Source organism: Ambystoma mexicanum, chromosome 3p (genome assembly GCF_040938575.1).
Source record: "Ambystoma mexicanum isolate Mex_15411 chromosome 3p, UKY_AmexF1_1, whole genome shotgun sequence".
Taxonomy (NCBI): Eukaryota; Metazoa; Chordata; class Amphibia; order Caudata; family Ambystomatidae; genus Ambystoma; species Ambystoma mexicanum.
This window is the reverse complement of record NC_090925.1, coordinates 583,023,700-583,050,262: the sequence shown is the minus strand read 5'-3', so window position 1 is coordinate 583,050,262 and position 26,563 is coordinate 583,023,700. Positions and strand designations below refer to the sequence as shown.

The following is a 26,563-nucleotide window of genomic DNA, read 5'->3' as shown; positions in this document are numbered from 1 at the left end:
CACCACCCGGGTGTGGTCGGGGAAGGATACATACCTGATTGGTGGAAGGATACATACCAGGAACTTCTTCCAAGGCTATTTAAACCCCACCCGAACAGCCACACATGCTTCGCGTTGTTCTGCACCTAGCAGCTGGACGCTCACCGTGTCAGCTCCTGCATCCTGACTTCAGCCACGCCTGCCAGCACCCTGGAACACCTGCAAGGGGAGAAAGGAAGAGAATAGGGGAAGAAAAGCCCTTACCTGCTAAATCTGCATCCCGGAGTCATTTCTCCAACGGCCCTGAAAAGGAAGACATCATTTTAAAGGCATTTCGTTTCGATCGCTGCAGCGCTGCATTTTACTCACCTTTGCAAGGCGCTTCCATCTTCAGCAGCGATCTTCCGGATTCAGCTACGGCCCGGCGCCTAGAGGAAAAAAGACAAGAACAAAGGTGAGAGGGAGAAAAGGAATAAGGAAAGCTCAGTTTCCTTTTAAGTCTTACCTGTTGGATTATTCCCACTGCATTTCGGGTCCTGCCGCTTCCTGGCATCTCCGGACCCCGGCCCCAATGGGGAAAAAAGACAAAGACATTGAATGAGCGAATGCAAAGACATTACCTGAGCGCTCATCCAGAACTGTTTCACTTCGGGTCGGCGCCATATCTCCGGCACTCCGAACCCCGGCCCCTAAGGGGAAAAAGACATAAGCATTAGCGCTTGCTGCAATTAGACAACGAACATTATTATTAAGCTTGAACTTTTGAACAGAACTTTTACAGCGCCTTACCTGAACAGTCAAGCTTACCTGAACTCCCATCAATCCTCAATCCAGTGAAGTAACTGGGTTTCAACGCGCTCCTGCATCAGAAGCAGGATGGAGAGCTCATCCTTCCAAACCCTAAGGAGGGTATTCAACGAGCCAGGGAAGCCAGAATAGAGGGGCCCTTCCTGTCCATCTTCAGAGTTCTGCGCCTTCGACGCCGCGCCTCCGTGGCAACCAGGTGAGCGTTACACTATGGCCCAGCCGGAAGACGCGGCTCCTTCCTCTTTGGCTATGGAAAGGGGCTTTGCTTTGATTTTACAGGAAATCATGGACATGCGTTCCGACATTGCACAGAAGTTTGAAAAAATGGACCAAAGGGTGGACAAGATTGAAGACAGACTGCTTCAGGTCGAGACTAATCAATCGGCCTCGGCACCCCAAGATATACAATTAAACATGAGGCTAGAGGCCCTGGAAAAGAGGGACGAGGAGAGAGCCCGCCAGATGGACGATTTCGAAAACAGGGAGAGGAGGAACAACCTCAGAATCCTTGGGGTGCCCGAAATGGAGGGGGAAACGGAGAGGGACGTCACTAGAGCAGTGCGGGACATCATTACGCTCCTGTTTGCGGAGGAGATGACTACAGCAGGCAGAGTGGGGGGCCCCCGATCGATCTTGGTCCGGTTCCGCTACTACTCTGAAAAGACAAAAGTGCTGGAGGAGGCCAGGAAGGCCCGAGAAATCACCTACAACAATGCCCAGGTCTCAATATGCCAGGATCTCTCCGCCTACACGCTGGCCAAGCGGAGAATGTGCCGTCCCCTCACACAGTTGCTAAAGGAAAAAGGGGTACGCTATAGATGGGGCTACCCCTTCTCCTTGTCCTTTGAATACATGGGCCAACGTTCGACCCTGATCATGGAAGAGGACATACATGGTGCGATTCAGGAGTACGTGGTGGACACGAACCCCCGGAGGGGTCCTTTGGGGCCGGAGAGGGACAGACCCGGTGGTTCTGGCCCATCGGGAGACAGGAGAAGGAGAACCGGTGCGCGGAAATTCAGGAAAATGAACACTCCATCACCAGTGAAGGAAGGTAGACGGAACGACTCCGAGGACTGAGAACGGGGTCAATCCGTCAAGACCTAAATGGCCTTATGTGGACTCGGAGGCTCTACCATTATCAGCTTTCCCACAAACAGCAAGTACATGGGGTTCAAAGATGGAACGTAGCTGTGGGAGGGTATGGAGGGCTCAAGATGAACAGCTTCTAATGTGATTAGCCTGGCCGCGGGGGGCAGGCTGGTGGTTCGGCCAAAAGCCAGTGTTGGCGGAACTAATTGGCTGGACGCTGGGGAGGGGGTGAACACAAAAGTTGGGTTTGTTCAGTTTGGTTTTGGGAAAGGGGGGCAGTTGGGGTTCTGTTTCATGCCCACCCGGGGGGGGAGTGGTGAGGGGGAAGGGGAGTACAAAGCAAAACTAAAGGAGCACGCAGGGAAGAGCAATGTGAAGTCGTTGACCGTGAGGGAGGGATACCTGGATTATGGCTGAGAGTCTGCCTGCCCTGGGTGTGGGTTCCTTCAATGTACAGGGCTTAAACTCCCCCATGAAAAGATCCCTGGTTAGTAGGGAGTTTAGAAGGGCCAATCTCGACCTTCTCTTCTTGCAGGAGACCCACTGGCCTCGGGGGAAGGAACCCAAATTGTGGGGTGGAGGGATTGGGGAGGTCTTCAGTGCTTCCCACAAGGGAAAGAAACGAGGGGTGGCTATCTTGTTAGCGAGAACGTTAACTTCGAAAAAGAAGCCATATTGAAAGACCCGGGGGGCCGCTATTTGCTAGTTTAGGGATCCCAGCAGGGGGCCCCACTCACCCTGGCTGCCATCTACGGCCCAAACAAAGGCCAAGCTCAGTTCTGGGAGGAGATGAGGGATAAACTCAAGTTCTTTGTTCACGGCACAGTGGTGGTGGGCGGGGATTTTAATATGGTCCTGGACCTAACCCGGGACAGGAAACGAGCAGGCCCCCAGACCCCCAGGGCAGCAGTTGAGATTATGGCTCGGACCTTCAAAGGGGTCAACTCGGAACTGGGCCTGGTGGACACGGTCCCTACCCCCAGAACCAATGCCCCCTCCTTCACATATTACTCAGCGTTCCACATGTTGTTTTCCACAATAGACTACATCTTGGTGGACGAGTCCCTGTACCCATTCATAACTGGTCACAGGGTTACCCAGTCCCCTGGTCAGACCACGATCTGGTCAGAGTTACTATAGCTAGGGAAGGGCTAAGCGACCGCAGGGGGAGATGGAAGTGTAATGACTTTCTGCTGAAGGACGAGGTCCTCGCACAGGAGGTGCTTGAAGCCATCACTGAATTCTTTGAGCTCAATAACAATGGGGAGGTGGGTTTGCACACCCTTTGGGACGCCTTCAAGGCCACCCTGTGGGGAGTCCTGATCAAAATGGGAGCCTGGGAAAAAAGGGAAAGGGCAGCCCAGGAAAGGTACCTGAGGGAACAAATCGCCCAACTCCAGCCAGGGGGCCACCCTATGGAGCCCTTAGACCGCGACCAGGTAGCCGCCCTGGACGATTATAGGCTCCGGTTGAAGGATCTCCTCCTTCACAAAACTTAGAGAAGTCTCCAACTGGTTAAGCAGAGGTATTATGAGAAGAGGGACAGGGCGGACAGGATTCTGGCCTGGAAACTGAGGGAGGTACAGAGAAGTAAAATGGTGAGAGCAGTAAAGAACGAGGTGGGGGATTTGGGCCATGACACATTCCATATAGGGGAGGCTTTCCGCTAATACTACGAAAAATTATATTCGTCTGAATATAACGGGGACGAGGAGGAGATTGAGGGGTTCCCAGCCCTGACCAGGGAGGTGGCGGGGGGGTTGGAGGGCCCAGTGACCGAGGATGAGGTGGTGCAAGTGATCAGCGGAATGAAGGTGGGCACTTCCCCGGGAGAGGACGGCTACACAGTCTTCTTCTATAAAAGGTTTCGTTCTACCCTGGCTCCACATTTGGTTAAGGAGTTCAACGCGGTGTTGGAGGGGGGCTCTCTCCCGGACTCCATGATGGAGGCAATTATAGTGGTGCTCCCCAAGGACGGTAGGGACCCCTCAGAGTGTGCCTCCTACCGCCCGATATCTTTGTTGAATATTGATGTAAAGATCCTGGCTAAGGTGATTGGGAGGCGGATGGAGGGTATCCTGCCGAAACTGGTCCACAGTGAGCAGGTGGGATTCATAGGGGGTCGACAGGGCTCGGATAACATCCGAAAAACCATAGATTTGTTCCACCATGCCCAGGTGTCGGAACTTGACACAAGCGTCCTGTCCCTGGACTCGGAAAAGGCGTTCGACAGGGTCGAATGGAGATTCATGGAACTCACCCTTCAGAGAATGGGCTTTGGGACACATATCCAGGACTGGGTGGCTGCGCTATACAGGGCCCCGAGGGCCAGGGTTCAAGTGAACGGCAGGGTATACGATCCGTTCTCCCTCTCGCAGGGAACCAGGCAGGGATGTCCACTTTCCCCCCTAATTTACGTCCTTAAAATGGAACCCCTGGCCATCGCAGTCAGAGCTCATAGAGATATCAAGGGGATTAGGAGAGGTGATGTGGAATTTAAGCTATCTCTGTTTGCGGATGATATCCTGGCCTACCTGGTGTACCCGCGGTCCTCGCTTCCCCCCCTCCTGTCCCTGATGGCCACATTCAGGCGCTTCTCGGGGCTTAAGATTAACGCATATAAATCAGTCCTGCTCCCCATGAGAATACGTGACCCGGGCTTAGACTCCCTAGACAAGCTGGAAGGGATAACAGTGGGGAAGGTCTCTATCCGATACCTGGGTGTCCTCCACCCCAGGGACCTGTCCAACCTCGCCCCCATGAATCACGACCCTGTTATGGCAGGGATCACAGCAGACCTAAGGAGATGGGGCTCAATGATTCTGTCCTGGTATGGCCGCATGACGGCAGTAAAGATGAACATACTCCCGCGGTTATTGTACCTCTTTACCTCTCTCCCCACTATCATCCCCGACCAAACCTTCAGGGTCCTTCAAAACGTGGTCCGGGAGTTTATTTGGCAGGGTAGGACCCCCGAGGACCGCAAAGGCTGTCCTGACTTTACCTAGGGAGGAGGGAGGGTTCGGGCTGCCAGACTTTCAACTTTATTACCGCACTGCCCAGTTGCGCGTCCTCCTGGAGCACATGAAAGAGGGGTTGGGCACATACTGGTCATACCTGGAAGACATGGATGCCCACCCACTAAAGGTTCGAGACCTCCTATGGGCCCCACGCAAGTTCATTCCGAATATATGGGCGATTTGGCGGGAGGGCCCCCAGACGGCATACTTAACGTCATGGCCGTCCCCAATGTCCTCACTATGGGGCCACCCCCTCAAACTGGGAAGTAGGGGATTCCGTTGCACACAGTCTTGGTCCGACTCGGGGATGGAGTGGGTGGGGCAGATGTTTAAGGAAGGGGAATTCCTACCATATGAAGAATTGAGGGATGCTCTCGGACAGGGGTCACTCTCCATATTTGAATACCTCTGTTTGAAGGGTATCCTCTGTGACCAGCCATAGGGCCAAGATTTGAGGAGACAGCTGACCCCCTTTGAGAAGCTACTTGACACAGCGTCCTCTAGGAAGGGGGCGGTATCGGGGATGTATAAAATCCTGAACACTGTTAACTTGGGGGAGAGGAGGCGTTTCTGTTCTTTTTGGAATGATTTGTCAGGGGAAGAGATTTCGGAGGACGCCTGATCCAGGATATTCAAAATAGCTTTCCATGGGAACTTATTTACTGCGGACATGGAACACAACTTTAAGATCCTTCAGGGATGGCACAGAGACCCCGCGAGGTTGTCGAAAATGTTCCCGGGAGTGTCCCCTGCATGCCCAAGGGGTTGTGACCAGGCTGGATCGAGGGCACACATGTGGTGACACTGCCCAAAAGTACAGGCATATTGGGAGAAGGTAAGGGGCTGGATCGCTGAAGTCTCTGAGGAATTGCTCCCCCTGAAACCTCTGACTATGTTGTTGGGCCTCCCCCCAGAGGACACGGACATACTGAGGTACCCTAGAATGTGGGAAACAATGTTGTAGACGGGGAGGGTTGCCCTGGCCCAGAAGTGGAAGAGCCCAGAGACCCCCTCGAAGGAGGACTGGTTACAGAAGGTTAAAAATATGTTTTTGATGGTCAAATTAACGGCAATGGTGAACAATGACTCTGCCTCATTTCAAGCGAATTGGTACGGGGTGCAACAGACTTGGGGATGGGATGTCCACTGATCCTCTGGGTGGAGACAGGGATGGATTGGGCGCCCGCGGCCCAGGAAACGGCAGACGAAATATAGCCATACAGGAAGTCAACGCTCACGCTCATTCCCAAGCTCCGGACTAACTCCCCAATAAGGGGGATCGATGGGGACTAAGATGTTGGGGGCCGTATTGGGGTGGTGGGGGTGGGAGGGGCAGGGGCCATTGGGCCTATCGTCTGTACAATCGTTTGAATATGCATAGTGCCCTATTGTTTGTTTAAGAAAATGTCAATAAAACCAAAGTTTAAAAAAAAAGAATTGAGGATACCAACTTGGAATAGGATATCCTGATCTACAGCAGGTGAATGAACAGGGATCGGTCATGACAGAAGCAATCTGTGATGTTATTAGCATGTATGAGATATGAATTCCCGACACTAGAAGAACTTTTTTTTTTACTCTTTATCTGAAATTATAGATTACCGTGAAGGTTTCCGAATGAAACATAGTGTGACTTTTGCTCCTGAGGAAGGGACAACAGTCCTAAAATGCATGGAGCAGATATCTTTTATAGTTTATGATTTGTATAAACTTCTATGACTAGATTGTGATGAATATGTGCGTTTTTGATGTCACAATTACCTTCAAAAATATTTTTTAGGTAACCAATGTATGATTGAATTAATTTTAATGTCAACTGAGACTAATACTCAAAACTATTGTTTGTTACACAATACTACTTGGTGTGCAGGGGAGGCGAGTGTTCCACAGACTGGGGACACCGGTTTTCTTGAGCAAAAGTGACTATTAACCAGAGTAAATAGCTCGCCTGGGTTGCATTTTTGGTTATCTGGCCACTCTACTGCTCAGGCACTGAGATTTGCAGTCATCCCAGTCATTTTTATCTTTATTGTTCTCAACCAATTTTAGGAAAATTATGACCAACACATAGTGTATTGCAGTTCTCTATCTTCATATTGTATTACCAAAGCATAGCAATCAAGCACCCTTTAGTCATTGTTGTTGTTCTATTCTGTACATAACCCAGTGAAACAACATTTCGGAGTGGCACTTCCAGAGGAATTTCTTCACCCATTGTAATGGTAAATTATGCCAACATTTCCTGCCAACATGTTTTCCTTCCAGGGATGCAACTGTGGAATGCTGCAGCTTTCCCCAGGTCTGCATCACATGCAAGGCTTTTTCATGGATTTTAGTTTCATAGATTCTCATTAGTGGAATCCTAAATCAACTGCCATGATATTGATGGAACTTCTGGCACCACTCTAAAAAGGCAAGGAGCACCTTCACACTGGAACTATTTTTTGCTGTGGCTCTGCATAATATGCATGCATAAAAAATGTTACGCAGGCGTTTCACCGAACACCACATTTTCCATTATTCGTATTGGGGAGACTGGGGCACGCAACATAATTTACGCTTCCGCCTCCCCCTCCCTCTGAGCCATACAAATGCCCCAGCATTCACATCAGCATGAGAATTTCATGCTGGCGTAAATGCTTTGTATTCCTATGGAATCCATCTCCTTCTGTCATGATGCCTACCCCCTGGCATCCAGACCAAGTCCAGCCACCCCGGAAGCAGGCATCATGTTACCCAGAGAAAGCCTAGCAACCCTTGTTAGGGGCTATATGGGTACAGTCCTGGCATCTATGGCACCAGGCTCATATGGGGGAACAGTCCTGGCACCATAGGCGCCAGGCTCATATGTTAAAACTTACCTGATGCAGACCATACTGCAAGAGATCCAAGCCCATGTGAGGCTTGGAAGGGACTACTTTACCTAGGGACTTTTTTGTTACTCGGGTGTGGTTGTGGAGGAATACTTACCTGGAACTACTTTGAAGGCTAAACCATGCCCGAAGGGCAGCACATGCTTCGCGTTATTCTGCATCCTGCAGCGTAACGCTCACCGTGCCTGCAGTCAGCATCCAGCCTCGTGCCACGCCCGCCTCGAGTCCAGAGCGCCTAGAAAAGAGGGGAATGCAGAAGAAAGGTTAGAACAAGAAAATTATTGGGTTTCTTACCTGATTCCGGTTTCATTGCACCTTTGAACGAGAAAGAGACTTTATTTTAAACACGTCGCATCGCCAGTAGCAGCGCCGCGCCATACTCACCGCTCCTCGCAGCATCTCTCCGATCTGGCGCTGTCTTCATCATTATGTTGCCGCATTCCAGCACCTAAGGGGGACAAGAAAACAACAAGGTGAGCCGAGGGGAAACAAACAAGAACAATCTCTTGCCACCATATACTTACCTGATTTTACCACCGGAGGTATTATTCACCAACACGCCAAATCTTCTTATGCCGCACCTGTAAGAAAAGAGAAAGTAGCGAGTTAAACTTTGGCGTGTGGGATAGTGCAGACTCTTACCTGAACGCTTTCAGCTGCCACAGAACTATCTTCTTTTGGGTCTAAGCTGCAAGATAAACAAAGGAATTGGACAAGAGTGATTATTCAGACATTTTTGAACTCTCAAGAACTATATACTTACGGTCCTCCGCCAAGAGTTTTGGAGCCAAGATTTGTCTAGAACTCTTCCAATATCCTCAAGCCAGTGAAGTAACTGGCCATCAACGCGCCCCTGCGTTCCTCGCAGGATGGAGAGCTCATCATTTAAAACTATAAGGTGAGCTTTGTGAATGGGAATATCAGAGGTGATAAATGGGGACGCAGTGAGGGGCTACAACTCAAATACACGGGTGGCTAATTCCCTTTCTCTGCCTTTAGGAGACTACTTCTACGGGTCAAGCAGACGAAGCTAGGTGGGCCAGTCCAGTCAGTCATCTCTGCACTACCGATCACGTTGGTGGAGACCGTGGCTGTCCAGTTCCGCCCGACACCCCTTTGGGAACCAGGTGAGCATAACAGAGAAACTAATACCCTCAGAGAACTGATTGTTTCTAAGGAACGCACTGATGATCTTGCTAGACAATTATTGCAAAAACAAACTGGGCAAACAACATTACCTGGACTCGGGGGGAATTCAACTCCTGTTTCATCGAGCAATCCAGTGCAAGTGGTTCTACCAGGGAGCCTTCCTTTATCCCCGCCGGAACTTTTTGCTGGGGACCCGAAAAAGTTTGCTGTGTTTATAAACCAATGCCGCTTGCACTTTTTATGCAGACCTGGAGCCTTTCCAAACGATCAAGCCAAAGTAGCCTTTGTATTATCATATCTCAGCGGTAGTGCAGCAGATTGGTCAATTCCACTGTCAATCAGGATGACCCAATTCTTCGGGATTTTCAGGGTTTTCAAATGAGCATGGAAAGACTATTTGCCCGGCACTCCCAAACAGGTCCTGGATAACAAACTTTTGTCCCTACCACAGGGTAACCAGGACCTTCTAACCTAAATCACAACCCTCAGTAGGTTGGTGGTGGAAACTGGATGGCCCGAGGTAAAACGTATTACGTTATTTCATCGAGGACTTCGAGGAGAACTCAAAGATGTTTTGGCTCAAGTTGTGAACCCACCTCAAGAGTGTGCTGAATATATAGACTTAGTGGTCCAGTTAGATCACAGACTTCAGAACAGAGAGGCCGACGAGCCAAGTTCGAGAACCGGGTGTTGGTTAAACCCAACGCTACCCCCAAAGGAGCAGATGCCTCAGAACCCATGCAAATCGGAGGGGTTAAAGGACCCTTGACTTAGAAGGAAAGAGAAAGGAGACGGCAAATGCAATTGTGTCTATACTGTGGAACATCGGGACATTTTCTACGGGATTGCCCTGTAAAACCACCCAAGAAAGTGGTAGGAGCTGCTGATAAAAGCCATATGGAGTCTGACTCGGGAAACGACCGCGCCCGACAAGTGTAGAGGTCCACTTGCCGAGCTTGAAGAAGGATACTCAGACCTCGCACTTCATCATACCAATGGTCCTTATAGATCCAAGGCAACCATCATGTATGCATGCAGTAAGGGCATACATTGATAGCGGGGCCATAGGAAACTATGTGGACCACGAATTGGCTTCTAGGATGAATCTACCTGTCTGCAGAAAGACCACTTCGGATGTCATCACCACAGTCGATGGAACTGAAATTGCCTCTGGGCCTGTAACTCATTCCACCGCAGAGATGACACTATTGGGTCAGGATGGGCATCGAGAGACTATTGTGTTTGATTTAATCAAAGCCCCGCAGTTCCAAATAATGCTGGGGATACCTTGGTTGGAAACACATAATCCTTGTATTGATTGGCGAGAGAAGAGAATAACCTTCCCAGATTGTGCACATACTTGTTACCTGAAAAAACCCTTGAACGAAGGCCTGGCCACAGTCGCTACTCCAGTCGTGCAGTTACCTCAGGAATATCAAGAATTCCAGGATGTTTTCCAAAAAGAACAGGCAAACACCTTACCACGTGACAGATCATATGATTGTCAAATCGATCTCATACCCGGCGCACAACCTCCATGTAGTAGGATCTACGCCCTTACTGAACCTGAAAACATTCACCTAAAACAATACCTGGACCAATATCTTGCCAATGGCTTCATTCGTCCATCCAAGTCCGCTACATCTTCAGCTTTGTTCTTCGTGCCAAAATAGGAAGGTGACCTCAGAACGTGCATTGAATTAGATCACGGTTAAGAACCGATACCCATTGCCTCTGATCCCCGAATTACTCGACAAAGTAAAGGATGCTTGCATCTACACTAAATTAGATCTACGAGGGGCATATCATCTGGTACGTGTGAAGAAAGGCGACGAATGGAAGACTGCTTTTCACACTAAGTATGGGTTATTCGAATACCAGGTGATGCCCTTCGGGTTGTGTAATGCACCAGCAGCCTTCCAGTATTTTATGAACTATGTCCTTAGTGAACTCATTGACGTCTGTGTTGTCGTATACATAGACGATATTCTAGTGTACTCCTCTTCAGAATCAGACCATGTGAAGCACGTTCGTGCAGTCCTAGATAAACTACCCCAGCACAAGTTATAGCAAAATTGGAAAAATGCGTTTTTCGTGCTACGGAAGTTGAATTCCTTGGATTTATCCTGACTCCAAAAGGAGTCTGAATGGACTCTCGAAAGGTGAATGCAATTCTCAAATGGCCATCACCCAGTTCAGTTAAAGGAGTACAAAGCATGCTCGGATTTGCTAATTTCTACCACAGATTCATTCCGGATTTCTCACATGTTGTACACCCTATCACAGCACTCTTGCGAAAAAATGAACGCTTCTTGTGGACCGAAGAAGCTGAAAACGCCTTCCAAGAGTTGAAAGCGAAATTCACATCTGCACCTGTATTAAAGCACCCACGCCCTGAACTTCTATACATAGTTGAAACTGATGCATCCACTTTAGCCATGGGAGCTGTCCTGTCCCAGAAGGATCCTGAAACTGGTCAACTTCACCCAGTAGCATTTTGGTCCAGAAAGTTTTCGGCACCCGAGTTAAACTATGCGGTTACCGATAAAGAGTTATTAGCCATCAAAACCGCCTTCAAGGCTTGGCGGCACTATCTTCTCGGTGCCAGGAATACCATTACTGTAATCACCGATCACCGGAACATGCAGTATTTAAAAACAGCCAAGGTCCAATCGTCACGCCAACTTCGATGGGCATTGTTCTTTGCTGAGTTCGATTTAGTGATCACTTATCGACCATAGTGATCACTTATCGACCAGGCTGTAAAATGGCACGGCAGACGCCTTATCCCGGATAGGGATGGGAGAAGCATATGTGAACCCAGAACCGGTACCTATAATTTCAGAACAAAGAATTCTTGGCATAACTACTCTACAGACACTAGAGGATATTCAGGTAAAGATCCAACAACTCTTCGATCCAACAGCCCTGCAGGACTGGGTAAAGAAAGGCCCGGACTACTCAGTCATCAATGATCTACCTTATTATCAAGGGCGACTATTTCTGCCACACAAGGAACTACAAGAACTAGTCATCTCCAATTATCATGACACCCTGATGGAAGGGCACCCAGGTATCACAAAGACTGAAGCTAAAATTAAGAGACAATTCTGGTGGCCCACCTGGCGAAAAGACGTAAAGTAATTTGTAATGTCTTGTGGCATTTGCGCCCAAAACAAAAGTCAGAAGAAAAAACCAGCTGGACTTTTACAACCTTTGGATATCCCGCCTACACCATGGCACACCTTATCGTTAGACTTTATTACAGACCTACCTCCATGTAATGGATTTAACACCATTCTAGTTATTGTGGTTCTTTTTTCCAAGATGGCCCACTTTATTCCTTTAAAGGGATTACCTTCTGCTTCAATTCTGGCCAAGGAGTTCCTCGAAAACATTGTCCGAATACACAGATTTCCTTCCATATTGGTCTCTGACCGAGGTAGTCAATTCATTTCACATTTTTGGAAAAAATGTTGTCAATTGGCGCAAATCAACGTGAGGTTATCAACCAGTCACCACCCCCAGACCGATGGTCAGACAGAGAGGACCAACCAGACTCTTGAACAGTACCTGCGTTGTATGTTACACCAGACTGAAGGTAATTGGAAGGACATTCTATGGATTGCCGAATACGCATACAATAACTCTGTACATTCTGGAACTGGACAAAGCCCCTTTTATACCATATACGGGCACCATCCTCGAACCTCAGAACTTGACTCACCTCAACACTTAGAAATGCCCGCAGTGAACCATCTGCATGCTACTATTACACAAGCCTTTAAGCAGACCCTCCAGCTTATAGCGATTTTGCGATCCCGCAAAATGCTGCAAAAACAGCCGTTTTGCGCAAAATGCCGCAAAAACGGCCGTTTTGTGCAAAAACAGCATCTTTAAAAAAAAAAAAAAAAGTAATATGCAAAAATTACTATTTAAATAAAAGAATACTCAGGGTGCCAGGTTCTCAACTTTTTTTTCACACAAGAAATGAAATGCACTAACACATCTCATTACTTGCGCCCCAAAAAAGTGCAGCCCAATCCACAAGGGACACATGAATGGGCACATTTTATATGCGCGCCCATTCAGATGGTCTTTTTCACCTCCTTGATCAAATAAAGTGGCGTTTCTGTCAATTTAAAAGCGCATCTCTCATTCCCAAGCAAGATGCACTTTTGAATGTGCAGAAATTGTAGACAACCCTACGCGCACGGGATGTGGGGCTGCCACTGCATGACAGGGTTTTTCCTGACCCTGTCATGCATTTCTTTTAAAGTATGTACCACTGCTGTGTCGCTTGCATTTCTGTTCCTCAAACAGGATAAAAATGCATTTTTTGGGTCGCATTTTACAGCGGCAGGCACCTGGAGGGCTTGTCCCTGTGAAAGGAGCTGGAAGCTTGCAGAACACTGTCGGGAGAGCGATTCTATTCAAAGCACTGCCCATTTTGATGACAAAAATCGATCGAATGTTACAATTTGACCTATTTTGTCCAGTACTATTCAATCGATTTTTATAAATACTGAACATGTGTTGCGGGGGTGTGACCCGCTCCCCATGTTCAGTATTTTTGGTCTAGGGTGGTTGCAGAAGTGTTTTCCCCTTTTTCCTCAAAATTGGAGGCGGGGAGAGTAAAAAAAGAAAATAACGAAAAAGGGACTCTGCGGAGTCGGATCCGACCCGCGTTAGAGGGACGGATCTGGCACTGCAGTGTTGCAGGGGAAGCGGCAGCGACCAAGCAGTTATGTAGGGGAGACGGTGGGGTGGCGGAGAAAGGTACATTTTGGGTTGTTTGGCTGAAGTACAAATCAATTCTCAGCGAAATTGACTACGGTCAATTCCGCCGCAAATAATTACACTTCGGTCAAACAACCCAAAACACCATTCAAGGCAGCTGGCCAGCGCACAATTTGCGCTACAGCTCAAGCCTGTGGAAATGCGCCGGTCACCTTTGAGAATAAGGTGACCTGCTCATTTCCAAAAATGGGTTGTCTAAAAAATAGCATATCCTCTGTTCTTTTTTTAAATGCCCCATTATTTGAGGAACTGGGTCAAAATCTACATTAAAAAAAATAAAAAAATGATTATACTATGAGAGAGAGGGAGAGTGATGGGAGAGATGTGAAGTGATAGGCAAGAAAGCAGAGGGAGAGCAGTGGGTCAGAGGAGGAAGCGCTGCACAAGAGAGCAAAGGAAGCAGTGATGTGGTGGGCCAGAAATCTGAGAGCGAGCAGAGGTACAGAAAGTAGAGGGAGCGTGTGGTCAGTGAGCCAGAAAGCAGAGAGTAAGTGGTTGGCCAGAAAGAGGCAGTGAGCTGCAGATTGGGAAAAAGGATGAGGGAAGAGTGTGATAGAATGGAAGAAAGGATGCAAGATGCAGAAGCAGCACAAAAGAATGAAGGACTGTATATTGCGGGAGGAATTGTAGAGTGTAAGGTGTGAGTTGGGAGTATGATTTGGAGTGTGGCAGGGGCTGGGCAGTGCAAATTGTAACTTGACAGTGTGACAGCACGTGAGTATTTGTATGACAGAGTGAGAGGTTAAGGAATGTAAGTTGTGATGGAGAGTTGGTGAGATGTGTGTTGGTGAGAGAGGTGTGTGGGTGTTTGGGGGATTGGAGAACATAGAAGGGGAATATTTTCAGCATTAGAATTGATAATGATCAATTAAGTTAATACTATTAAATAGGCATGAACATTAAACCAGAAATGTAGCCAAATCAAACACTGTTCTGCCAAGCCAGAGACATCTGGGACTCTTCCTATTAAATTAATACAAAAGATACATAATAATGATACCCTGGCTCTCTTGTAGCCTTGTACTCTGCCTATTTCCTGCAATGTGGCAATCTTACACCAATCTTACACCCTCCAGTTAATACAAAATGTCCCGCAAAAATGCCGCAATAAATAAAGGTTTGTGCCGCAAAATTTGCCATTTCATGCCGCAAAATTTGCCATTTCATGCCGCAAAATCCTGGAAGGTCTGTTTAAGGAAGCAACTGAACATTTGAAGCAAGCGAAAGAAAAATACAAGAAAAATGCTGATCAGCATATAAGTGATGCTCCACAATACCAGATTGGGGATCAAGTTTGGTTGGCCACAAAACACATACCTTTAAAGGGAACGCGGACCTTTAACCCTAGATATTTGGGACCTTACTCTATTAAGGTCATTATCAACCCGTCAAATTGGAATTACCTGCTAGTATGCGGATTCACCCCGTCTTCCATGTGTCGCTTCTGAAGCCAGTACAACCTGGAACGAGACTAACCAAGCCACCTGACCCCATCCTTGTAGACGGGGAACCCGAATTTGAAGTTAAAAGTATCCTCCAAAATGGTTACGTCAAAACTTTTTTATTTAATCAACTGGAAAGGTTACGGACCACAAGAAAGGTCATGGGAGCCTAGTGAGCACATTCATGCGCCTCGGTTAGTGAGAAGATTCCACCGGAATTTCCCAGACAAACCAAGACCAAGGGGAAGAGAGACTTTAGGAGGGGCCTTGGGGGGGGAGTGCTGTCATGATGCCTACCCCCGGGCATCCAGACCAAGTCCAGCCACCCCTGGAAGCAGGCATCATGTTACCCAGAGAAAGCCCAGCAACCCTTGTTAGGGGCTATATGGGTACAGTCCTGGCGTCTATGGCGCCAGGCTCATATGGGGGAACAGTCCTGGCGCCATAGGTGCCAGGCTCATATGTTAAAACTTACCTGAGGCAGACCATGCTGCAAGAGATCCAAGCTCATGTGAGGCTTGGAAGGGACTACTTTACATAGGGACTATTTTGTTACTCGGGTGTGGTTGTGGAGGAATACTTACCTGGAACTACTTTGACGGCTATTTAAACCATGCCCGAAGGGCAGCACATGCTTTGCATTATTCTGCATCCTGCAGAGTAACGCTCACCGTGCCTGCAGTCAGCATCCAGCCTCGGGCCACGTCCGACCTTGAGTCCAGAGCGCCTAGAAAGAAGGGAAAGAAGAAGAAAGGTTAGAACAAGAACATTATTGGGTTTCTTACCTGATTCCGAATTCATCGCACCTTTGAACGAGAAAGAGACTTTATTTTAAACACGTTGCATCGCCAGTAGCAGCGCCGCGCCATACTCACCGCTCCTCGCAGCATCTCTACGATCTGGCGCTGTCTTCATCATTATGTTGCCGCATTCCAGCACCTAAGGGGGACAAGAAAACAACAATGTGAGCTGAGGGGAAACAAACAAGAACAATCTCTTGCCACCATATACTTACCTGATTTTACTGCCGGAGGTATTATTCACCAGCACGCCAAATCTTCTTACACCGCACCTGTAAGAAAAGAGAAAGTAGGGAGTTAAACTTTGGCATCATTTAACGGACAGTGTGGGATAGCGCAGACTCTTACCTGAACTCTTTCAGCTGCCACAGAACTATCTTCTTTTGGGTCTAAGCTGCAAGATAAACAAAGGAATTGGACAAGAGTGATTATTCAGACATTTTTGAACTCTCAAGAACTATATACTTACGGTCCTCCGCCAGGAGTTTTGGAGCAAAGATTTGTCTAGAACTGTTCCAATAACCTCAAGCCAGTGAAGTAACTGGCCATGAACGTGCCCCTGCGTTCCTCGCAGGATGGAGAGCTCATCATTCAAAACTACAAGGTGAGCTTTGTGAACGGGAATATCAGAAGTGATAAATGGGGACGCAGTGAGGGGCTACTACTCAAATCCACGGGTGGCTAATTCCCTTTCTCCGCCTTTAGGAGACTACTTCTACGGGTCAAGCAGACGAAGCTATGTGGGCCAGTCCAGTCAGTCATCTCTGCACTATGCACCACGTTGGTGGAGACCGTGGCTGTCCCGTTCTGCCCGACACCCCTGTGGGAACCAGGTGAGTGTAACACATTCTTTACATCTGATGTAAATGGCAGATGGTGTTTACGAAATTTGCTGTATAGTGTGTAAAGGGGAGACGGGAAAGCGATTTCACCTACAGTTTACACCTCCCTTTCTCCACTCTGAAGTGCAAATAACAAAATTGTGTAGAACGACCCTCTCTGCTCATCAGTTTAAATTAGCCGCAGAGTGTTCGAACGTGCTTGTCCCAACGATTACTGGTGCAAAAGCATAGGCTTGCACGCTTTCTGAGACTCTGCTTTGAAGAGTTACCCAAGAACCAAACACCTTCGAGTTCAAACTGGCACACAGCCTCGTGTCAAACAATATGTGTGAAAGAGACGAAGCACATCATGCACATGAATGCTGGCTAGGGGTCCCACATTACCCTTGGGGGATATTCTTCAGCATCCATTAGTGATATTGGGAGATCTGCTAGGAACGTGTGAAATAGGTATGATATGATTAGTTATTTATAACGCGCTGAAATACCAAGAGGTTTCTAAGCGCAGACCCGGGGATCGAACCTTTGTTGCTTCATGTCGTTTTATTTCGAAGGCAAGAACGTTGCCACTGAGCTATCCTCCAGAGACCAGGCATATTATGAATGCCAAGGAAGTGTGTCAACTGGATTCTCAACAAGTATGTGGTATAGAATAGTCCTACGGAATCTACGACCCCCACACATATTTTCGCTCTTAGAATTTCCCACGACCTGTAGTTTCTTGTCCGATTTTAAAAGCAGGAAGTGGCAACCCATGCCATCTCCCACGTGCTTAATGAAATCCCCAGTAGTCACATCTAACCTACCCTCATCAAAAGCTCAAGAAAAATGATAGTTCCGGGGGATAGCTCAGAGTCAACGTGCTAGCCTTGGAAACAAAACGACATGAAGCAACACATGTTCAAATCCCGGGTCTGCGTTTAGAAACCTCTGCCTATTATGCACTTTATAAACATGCAACTAAGAGAAACATGTTCCTGTAACAGCACCATGATGCCCGTAGGCTGTGTGATAGCTTTAAAAATAGCAATCAAAAGAAATCCAAAGGCTATTTAGCTTTATTTTATTTTCCATTCTTCATGAAATGTCCAACCCAACAGTTCTGGACACTAAACACTGTTCAACATTTTTGAAAACATATATTCAATGGCTTACAAAGTGAGCCAGCATCAACATCTAATATTATAATTTAAAAAGCTTGCACGGTTCCCCATAGATAAAAAAAAACAGTAGCATCAGATACTAGACCCTAATAATTAGTAAACAAGGGTCTTTCGGCCTTATCCAAAACTGAGCAAGAAGGGGTTACATTCTGAGATCTGCTGAAGCTTGTTCTGGGATCTTGGGAAGCGGCAGGAGAATGCGTGGCAGCTAGTCCTGGGCCGCTTGCACATTGAACGGTGACATATTGTCATACCTAAGAGTGTTGGCAAGGAAACAGTTTCAGTCTAGCATCCATGCCCATAGAAGTGTGAGCATGCAGGACCCCAGAACTTAGTGGGTGCTGCGCTGGACGAGATGAAAGCCAGAGAGGGCCATGGGGCAACGCCAACAATACGTTCCCCTCTCACCTCGTGTTCTGAACTGTACCATGTGGGGCAGCCACAGTGGTGACCTGGGAAGCTAGGATATTACCAAAACTGGGAAAAGGGACCTTGAATATTATGCATGAAAGTCATGTTAGATTTCTCTTAATAGATGATGCTGGAAATTACACACCTTTGCGGTGGTGGGCATGTGATTTTTCAGCTCCAGTTGCAGGTCTAGATATAATCCCAGGCACTACTCTCAGAAGTGAGAGTAGACAATCAAAAGCAAGACACAGAAGAGGGATTGATGGTCAGGTGAGGCTCCGCACCCTTTGGGCCACCAGATCTTGTCGACTACAGCTCCCCTCAGCCCTTGCCATCATAGTCAATGGTGAGGGATCATGGGATTCATAGTCCAACGAATCCAGAAGAGCCACAGATTTCAGACCCCTGCTGTAGGGAATTAAAATAGTAGTACTATATTATTATTGGTATTTTTAATATTAAAATTGGTGTTGTTGAACACAGACCCAGAGGAAGAGAGTTCAACGAGTGGCTGCCAGAACTGCAAAGGAGTATATATGCAATGCACGCAAGGAAAACAATAGTAAAATGTGAAATTGGCCGAACACGTTTTGGCATGGATGAGATGGAGCAATTTTATTCGACAGAAAGGACGCCCCAGTGTGATGAAGGACCCAGTGTGTAATAATAAAGAACTTGCACTGGATGCTTCCGGTCACCGGCAACTAGTCAAGGGCCCGAATATGTGCACCTGTGCAGTCTCTGCCCACATTATAATTGGATTGGTAATGGTGACAACATGTGGTATTTTAAATATGTCCTATTTTAAAAAGACTGCTTAGTTATGAGTTAGGCTGGCACAGGGTATATCCAAATGGGTTACATAGAAAGTACCTGTGCAGTAAATAACACATTTTTTCCCATACAGTACTTTCTATGTACCCAATGTGGTAAATATCCCATGCGTGACCAACTCATATTTAGGAGGTATTTTAAGAATATGAGGTATTCAAAATGCTACAGGTTGTACCACCATTCCCATAAAGCAACTGAAGTCATTCACTTTCCTAGCTGCTGAATTCCCAATGGTCTGTCATTACCAAATAGCACATTTAGGAAATCCCACGTGTAACAAAGTGTCATAGTCAAGATGAGAGGACACCAGCATGGTGGCTGTGCTTGTCATGAATTGAGGGCTCAAAAACCGGCTAAAAGGATACTCCAAAACAAATAATTCAGGGCTAATGTTCTTGCCAGTGTTACAGGAAATAGTATGAGAGGGTTTCTTCACAGTTCAAAAACAGACTGCAGAACATAGGTCCAGTGCAAGGGTGCCAGAAAGTGCCATGTTGGACCACTCCTAATCCTTACCATTATGCCCAGGCGTCAAAGTGAGGTTGGAACTAAAGGGTACGAAGTTCCCTTACTTCTCGGGGTAACCCGTCATCGTTCCCTTACTTTAAGCGACCCACAATACCGTTCCAGGACAACATTTAAAAAAAATACTTTTTACTTGTTTTTATTTCGCGAACCTGAGCCCTTGCTGACATCAAGCCTGTGCAAGATTGCACCGCACTATGGTGCAGGTCCTGGAAGAGAATGATGTACTTCAATAGACTCCTTGGGATACAAACCCCATTCCCGAGCAACCAAAACACCCAGCTTGATCGCACTCTGCGCTGGAATGGCTGTAGACTCAGGCTTGTTTGCAGGCAATGGGAGGGCTGAGTCTGTGGCTGGCCATGTTCTTTAAGAGGTGCGAACGGAGGATGGTGAAGGGGAGGCTGCATGAAGGTGCATGCTGAATGGGACCATGGCACACTAATGGATGCCATTTAAATGCATGTTCTTTCATTGTGTTTTCATCGTGTTTAACTAGAACTGTTGTAAAACACAATGTTGCAGGGTGGAGTGGAGGCAAGGAAGGACCCATGTATGGGGTTTGAATAGGGGGATGGGGTTACTGGGCAGAAGAAGGGACGGGCAGAGGGAACACAGTTGCACTACTTTTTTGTTGTGTACACTTCGACCGCTGATTGGGCCACTTTTTCTTTGTTTAGGGCCAGAATGGCACCACCTGGTGCAACTATGCAGGCGGCGCCTTAAGCAGGCAATTCTAATTGGCTTATTTTAGCATGTGCCCTGGCAGAACAGACTATAGCGAGGTTGCTGTTCTGATGGCAGAATGAATGTAGATGGCATCAAACAGACCTAGACCAAACGCCAGGGCTGTGAAATTAATAGAAAGGTCCATAGATCTCATGAATTGTGGCAATATTAGTTGTTCGCCCCTAATCACTCAATCAGAGCTGCAAAGTGGCTTCAAGCCAGGTGTGACTTCTTCCAAAAACAATGGCTTTTTTTTTTCTTTTTTTTTTTTTTTACCACAGAACGTTTCATCTGGATTTGAAAGTTCACACTACTTTGGAACATAGGGACTGATTCAAGGAATGTTTTCCTATGAGATTGCGCAATTATAAAACACTTCCATGAATCAGGCCCTAAAACATTTCAGAATGCAAAGGTCTTTGGGCAAAAAGTCCTGGCTGAAGCTAAGGGGCGCTTCAGCTGCTCTTAACCCAATGAGCCCCAGGAAAAGCTGCATGATGTCCAGCCAAGTCTACTTTTAAACCTCTCCATTCCATAGCTCCCAACCTTTTTGTCACCAAGGTTGGTGAAAACACCCGATTTTCTTTTTGGCGGGTGAGAGGCCCATAGAAGTGAATGGGCGTATGAGGGACCTGGCGGGTGATTCATCTGCTTAGGCGGGTGACACCCGCAAAAAGCGCGTGCGCTGAGAGCTATACCATTCGAATGCACGCCTTGCTGCGGCTGACTCCCTACACTGCAGCAGACATCTCGAATGATCTCGAAAGGGTCTGACATTTTAGCCAGAAGCTAATGGGTGAGCTGCGAGCCCTGCCAAGCTCCTTGTGCTTGGTAAGATGCCCTTTACTAAAAACATGATGGACTGATTTACTTCCAGGACAAACGCTGTGCTCTGGTTTATATCACCAGAGCTTAGAGCCAGGAAAAGCGGCGGGTCCTTTACGTATTCTGACGCCACCTATCAGCACCCTCGCCATTGCTGGAGCCCCGCCCATGCTTGATTGTTCAGTTTTTAGACCCAGGCTGTGTTACGCCGCTTTTAACCCCACCTGTCATTGCTTGTGTTAGCCGCATGGCTACACGCCAGGCCACCACAGCAGCTGCACACCCACTCAGGCAGAGGACGCGGGACCCCTGACTAAACAGCCTGCCCTCTTAACAAGCAACCCGTCGTTTTTTAACAGTGGTAACGTGAACATAGTGACGCGTATCAGCCAAAAGCACGGGGCAGGACGAGAACGAGCGACCTTAATTATTTTCGCCAAATTCACGACGTCTTGCAGCAGACCTCTCGGGTCTCTGAGTAAAGAGCACATTTCATGTCCAGGCTTTTAATGCATTTCTAGTTATGAGCCAAGTATGCCAGACGAATCCACACGGTAAGTTTCTGAGCTGCGTACTAAAGGCAAATGGCCGGACAGGTGCAATGCAAGAAACACGTGGGGGTCAGACTCATGTGACGTGTCTGATGTCTGCCCTTTTTAGCAAGCGCTCTTTAAGGGAGAGAGCCATTGAATAGAGAAGGCCTGCTCAGTGGCACACGCTTCTTGCAGACATTTTGCAGCATGATGTGACTATTTGAGTTGCCAGAGTGGCTCTAAAGCGGGGCGGCCCCTGCAGGCGCGGGGCCAGTGAACCAGCGCGCTGATGTGGGCGAGGGTCAGTGGGAGTGTGGTGGCAGGAATCTAAGGGTTACTTGGAGCAGTGAGGATTTATTCTCCGCTGCAGCTGACACACACACATTGCTGAGGGTAAGGCGACACCCCTCATTTTCCAAGTGTAATACACCCCAAGTGATTCTGAGAGGTCAGCGCTTCTTGGTGCTAACCGGCACGAAGTTTTATTTTTAAGTTCAAGCAATCCCTTTGCCTTTTTGAACTTTAGAATGTAAAAATTGAAAAATACCCCCCGTTCTTCATGTTCTTGTGTCAGAATATTTAAGAATCATTGGCACTGCCAACCCTAACGCAAAATGAAATTGTATTGTTTAATGATGAAACGAGAAAGCACCGTCGTCCTGCTTCTGGACTCGACTATAGGAATTTGGAGAGTTTTAGTTTTGGTCAATATCAATTAGATGTGAGAACCTGCTACTAGTGTGTTGTTAAAAGAAAGCCTTTACTGGAAACTTCTTATCCACGCGCCATGATGCCTGGAGACCATGTCAATGGCAACGGCGCGTGGTATAAATATCCCTAACATCATATCAAATGTGCTTATCTTATTACCCTACTGTTTGTCCACTATCTTAAACCATTCTTGTACTTACTGTTACGCCTTATTTTCCTTTGTTGTGAAATCCAATCCTATTTCAACACGGGTTATTGAATATAATGGGGTGCACCTTTTATTCACGTTCGATTCAGTGTCATATTGACTGCCGGATAGACTATACATCGTCTTTACAGCCAGCACATATCACAAACTTATAATGGCACAAATGCTCTCCCCAAACCACTGCACCGCCATTGGGTTTTGATCAAACTGTACAATAAGCAGAAGGTACTCACAAGCATCTAAAAGTCTACACAAAAAGCATTTATTTTTCACATTCCCTCCCACCAGAACACCAGAACATCTAAAAGTTTGGGCCAATTGAAAGCCATATGCATAGCATTCTATTTCACTAGAAAGCAAAGTTTAGACCCTCAACTGGAACAGCACCAGTAATACCAAGCCTCATATTTATTTGGCACAAATAATGGGTACGATGCTTGCGGCGTGCTTGTGAAGGTGTAATGGATGCAAAGATTGCGATTTGGCCTGCCACATAGTAACAATAATTGGAATGTCCAAACTTGCAACACATTACAGCGCGTCTCTTGGAGGGGTAGATGTTTTGATGTATGGGCCTTAGTATCCATGCATTTGGAAATGACCTTTTCTTCATTCATTTATTTGTGTGTGGAACAGCGATGCATGCCATTCAACACTGCGTCAAAGCACCATTGACAGAAAAGCAGGCGAGAAGGAAAAGGGGGTGGATGGAGGGTGGAAATCAAAATGCACAGGCCGCTTTCGCAGTTAGGCAGTAGGGTGTAGTCCAAGGTGCCTTTACTGAACATTTTGAGGGCCACGGTGCAGAGTTCGTTTTCTTGTTCAAGGCTTGGGTAACAGAGCATGGCAACCTAGGATAACAGCCTTATGGGCTCCTCTGGCATCTCTAAAAATGAGGTACATTTGATACTTTTAGGGCATGCATAGAGTCCGCTTGAGCCCCTCTGTTGGTAGCAAGCCCAGCACTTGGACCAGGTCATTGCTAAATTTAGAAGCCTTTAAGAAACTAGATTTCCCTCTTACGCTTGCCCACAGCTGGTTGAAGTGTCCTGATTCATTTAAGGTGCTCAAGTGCCATGCAATCCGCGATACCAAAACTCCAAATCAATTCACACGCTTTCCCCTATGTTACAACGCTTCGCTCCTTACCTCCATCGGCGTACGTCTCTGTGCCATATCCATCCTGCAGCCCATTATTCCAGGTTCCCTCGTATTTAGCTCCGCTGCTTAGGCTCTGCCTTGTTCCATATCTCCCTTTGAATCCATGGGTCCACTCGCCCTTGTAAACCCACCGCCCCTTGGTTTCGATGCCCAAGCCGTGCCTCTTGCCTTGAGACCAGTAGCCTTCGAAGGTATTGCCGCTCGGCCAGGTGTAGATCCCCACCACCTCAAAGCCATAGTTCCAGGAACCAGAGTACTCCCCTTGCCCCTTTGGGCCAGTACAGATCCCATGGCCATGGGCTTTGCCCCCTTCCCAGCCTCCACAGTAGGCCCCGCCGTCATCGAAATCAAACCGCCCTCCGCTCATTTTACAATCAAATTCCAGGTGCAGACGGATTAGCAAATGGCCCCTCGTGTGGGAGCCTGGTGATTCTTTTCCAACTGGAGAGCTTCAGGGGAGCTTAAGCGATTGCAGCATTTCAATTCAGTAAAAAGGCCGTCGGTGCAAACGTGATGCAGCAGCTGTTCGGCGATGACCTTCTTCAAAATGTCTGTCCACTTCGGCACAGGTGCAACACAGACGTTGTTTAAAAAAAAAAAAAAAAACTACTTGCGGCTTCAAAATTTGGCGACACACCAATGCTTTGCTGATTTACAGAAACTAAGTGGGTAACTAGGGGTCGAAGAGCCAGTCACAACTTGATCTCTCTCCTGAAGATCTTTCATTACTGTTGTATATTGCCTCTTTAGCAAAAGCCTGACTTTGTGGAAATTGGACAACAAAAAAACTTCCACGTGTGGGGGGGACTTATATTCTCTGCTGTGAGGGACTGACGGCACTTTCTTAGTTGACTCTTTTCTTCTCCACGAGTTGGAAAATGCGCTCCAGGTTAGCTTCCACGGACAGCAAGCGACCCAAAGGCGTGGATGTGCCTCGTTTGCATGTTTCGCTCCCTCACAGGACAGCCCCGTGTCGTGGCTTGGTTTCTTCCGGGGAGCCCGCCATCCCTTTCCAGTCAGAGCACCCTCTCCGGCAGGCTCTCTCCGTGTGGGAGCGCTGGAAATGTTATAACGGACCCAACAAGGCTATCAGATCCCCGCGCTTCCAAAAATAAATCCCAACCCTAACACAGGGCTCCATGGCCTTTTTTTGAAAGAGGAAAAAAAAAAGTCTTCGCCAGGAATCCAGAGGAGAGGAGGGGAGGGCTTGGCCGGTTGGGAAAAGAGTGTGCGCTTAAAAATAGAGCATGAGCCCGGCTGCAGTGCGGGACTTCTCCTGGTTTCACGTTTGCGACTTTCCTCGGGGCAGTAAAGAGGAGTATCGGATGTTGCCCGGTGCATGTGTACCCCGTGTCTATATGCAATGATGTGAACTTGGACAGACAGTGAGGACAGAAGCACAGTTTGCAGGCTCAGTGCTCAAGTTATTGCCCCAAAGCGTTGTTAGATTTGAGACTAGTTTAGTGAAAGCAACAGTGTCCTTTTTGCATTGCTCATTCAAAACCCACACAAGACGAACACTGAGCATCCTTTTTTACTCGGTATGTGTTACTTTGATTTGTTTTGGTAGCAGTAGCCATTCCAGTGTGGATGCATCCACAATGGCCCCAGTAGCGGAGCTGTCATTGTTGCCAGGCAGCCGGCATGGAAAGCGTAATGACAGCCAGGGCCTTAAGAAGGGGCGGTGGTGTCTACTGCTGTTCATTAATTAGCGCGCTACTCTTTGAGTCAAGAGCTGTGACTTTAAGTTCTGTCTCAGCCACTTGGTACACCATGTGGCCTTGCATAAATCCTTGCCTATCAGTCGTATCACTAGGAACTAGGAAGGTTCCTTTTTGCAGCAGTATGTCGTATGTGAGTATTTGTCCTTTGCACAGGGGGGTTAATGGAATTGCCGGGTGACCTGCTAATTAATATCTGCTCTAAAAACGGGCAGATTTTAGTCAATGTCTGTTTGTAAAACTATATTGGCCTTTAGACCAGTGGTGGGAGCCCCATTAGCGATTGGCATGGTGCCATATTAATTTGGCACTGCATGGATATCTTTCATTGGCAGCATCAGCCGTAGGCTTCCGCGCGTGGAATTCTTGGCGCCACACCAGCATCAATAACTAATGAAAGATTTGATCCACCCAGCCATCGCCCCATGTACCAGCAGGCAGTCGATACTGGCAATTTGTATGGCCAAGATCACAACGCTGCGCTGCAGTGTACTGTGTGCGTTTTCCTCCATCTGGGCCACAGATAGACACTTGCACATAAGATGTAGGCGGTTTGCCTGCCTTTTCTTGATTTGTCCTGAAAGTTTCTGATGAACCTGTCACTTGATCCCATTGTGCCAGGAGCAATGATGGCCTAGAAATCCTTCTTCGGCCCAGACGCCCACTTAAACAGCCTTGCAAGTGCTGCCGAGCATCTGAAAATCCACCTACTGCCAATGGGACCAATCCACCAGTCTCACTCCATCCCCAGTGGCGTCACTAGAAATCAGGAGGCACAAATACAACACAGGAGGTTGCAGGGGGGGTGAGGGGTTGTTTACACTTCAAATAAGGGTAGGGTGACCAGACGTCCTGGTTTTGCCACGACTGTCCCGGAATTAAGCCTGCTGTCTGTCCCCCCATCCCAAGAGTTGTGTTTACTTAAAAAACCCTGTCCC

General features: G+C 47.6%; 1 protein-coding gene across 1 annotated transcript in view; it reads right to left on the bottom strand.

Moving 5' to 3' along the window:
* Positions 1 to 24,947, bottom strand: part of JPH2 (junctophilin 2) — a 567,238-nt gene extending 542,291 nt beyond the window's left edge. The window contains exon 1 of the mRNA XM_069651313.1: positions 23,893 to 24,947. Coding sequence (XP_069507414.1) covers positions 23,893 to 24,271 — 379 coding nt within the window. The 5' untranslated portion in view covers positions 24,272 to 24,947. The remainder of the gene's footprint in view (positions 1 to 23,892) is intronic.
* Positions 24,948 to 26,563: the final 1,616 nt, after the last annotated feature.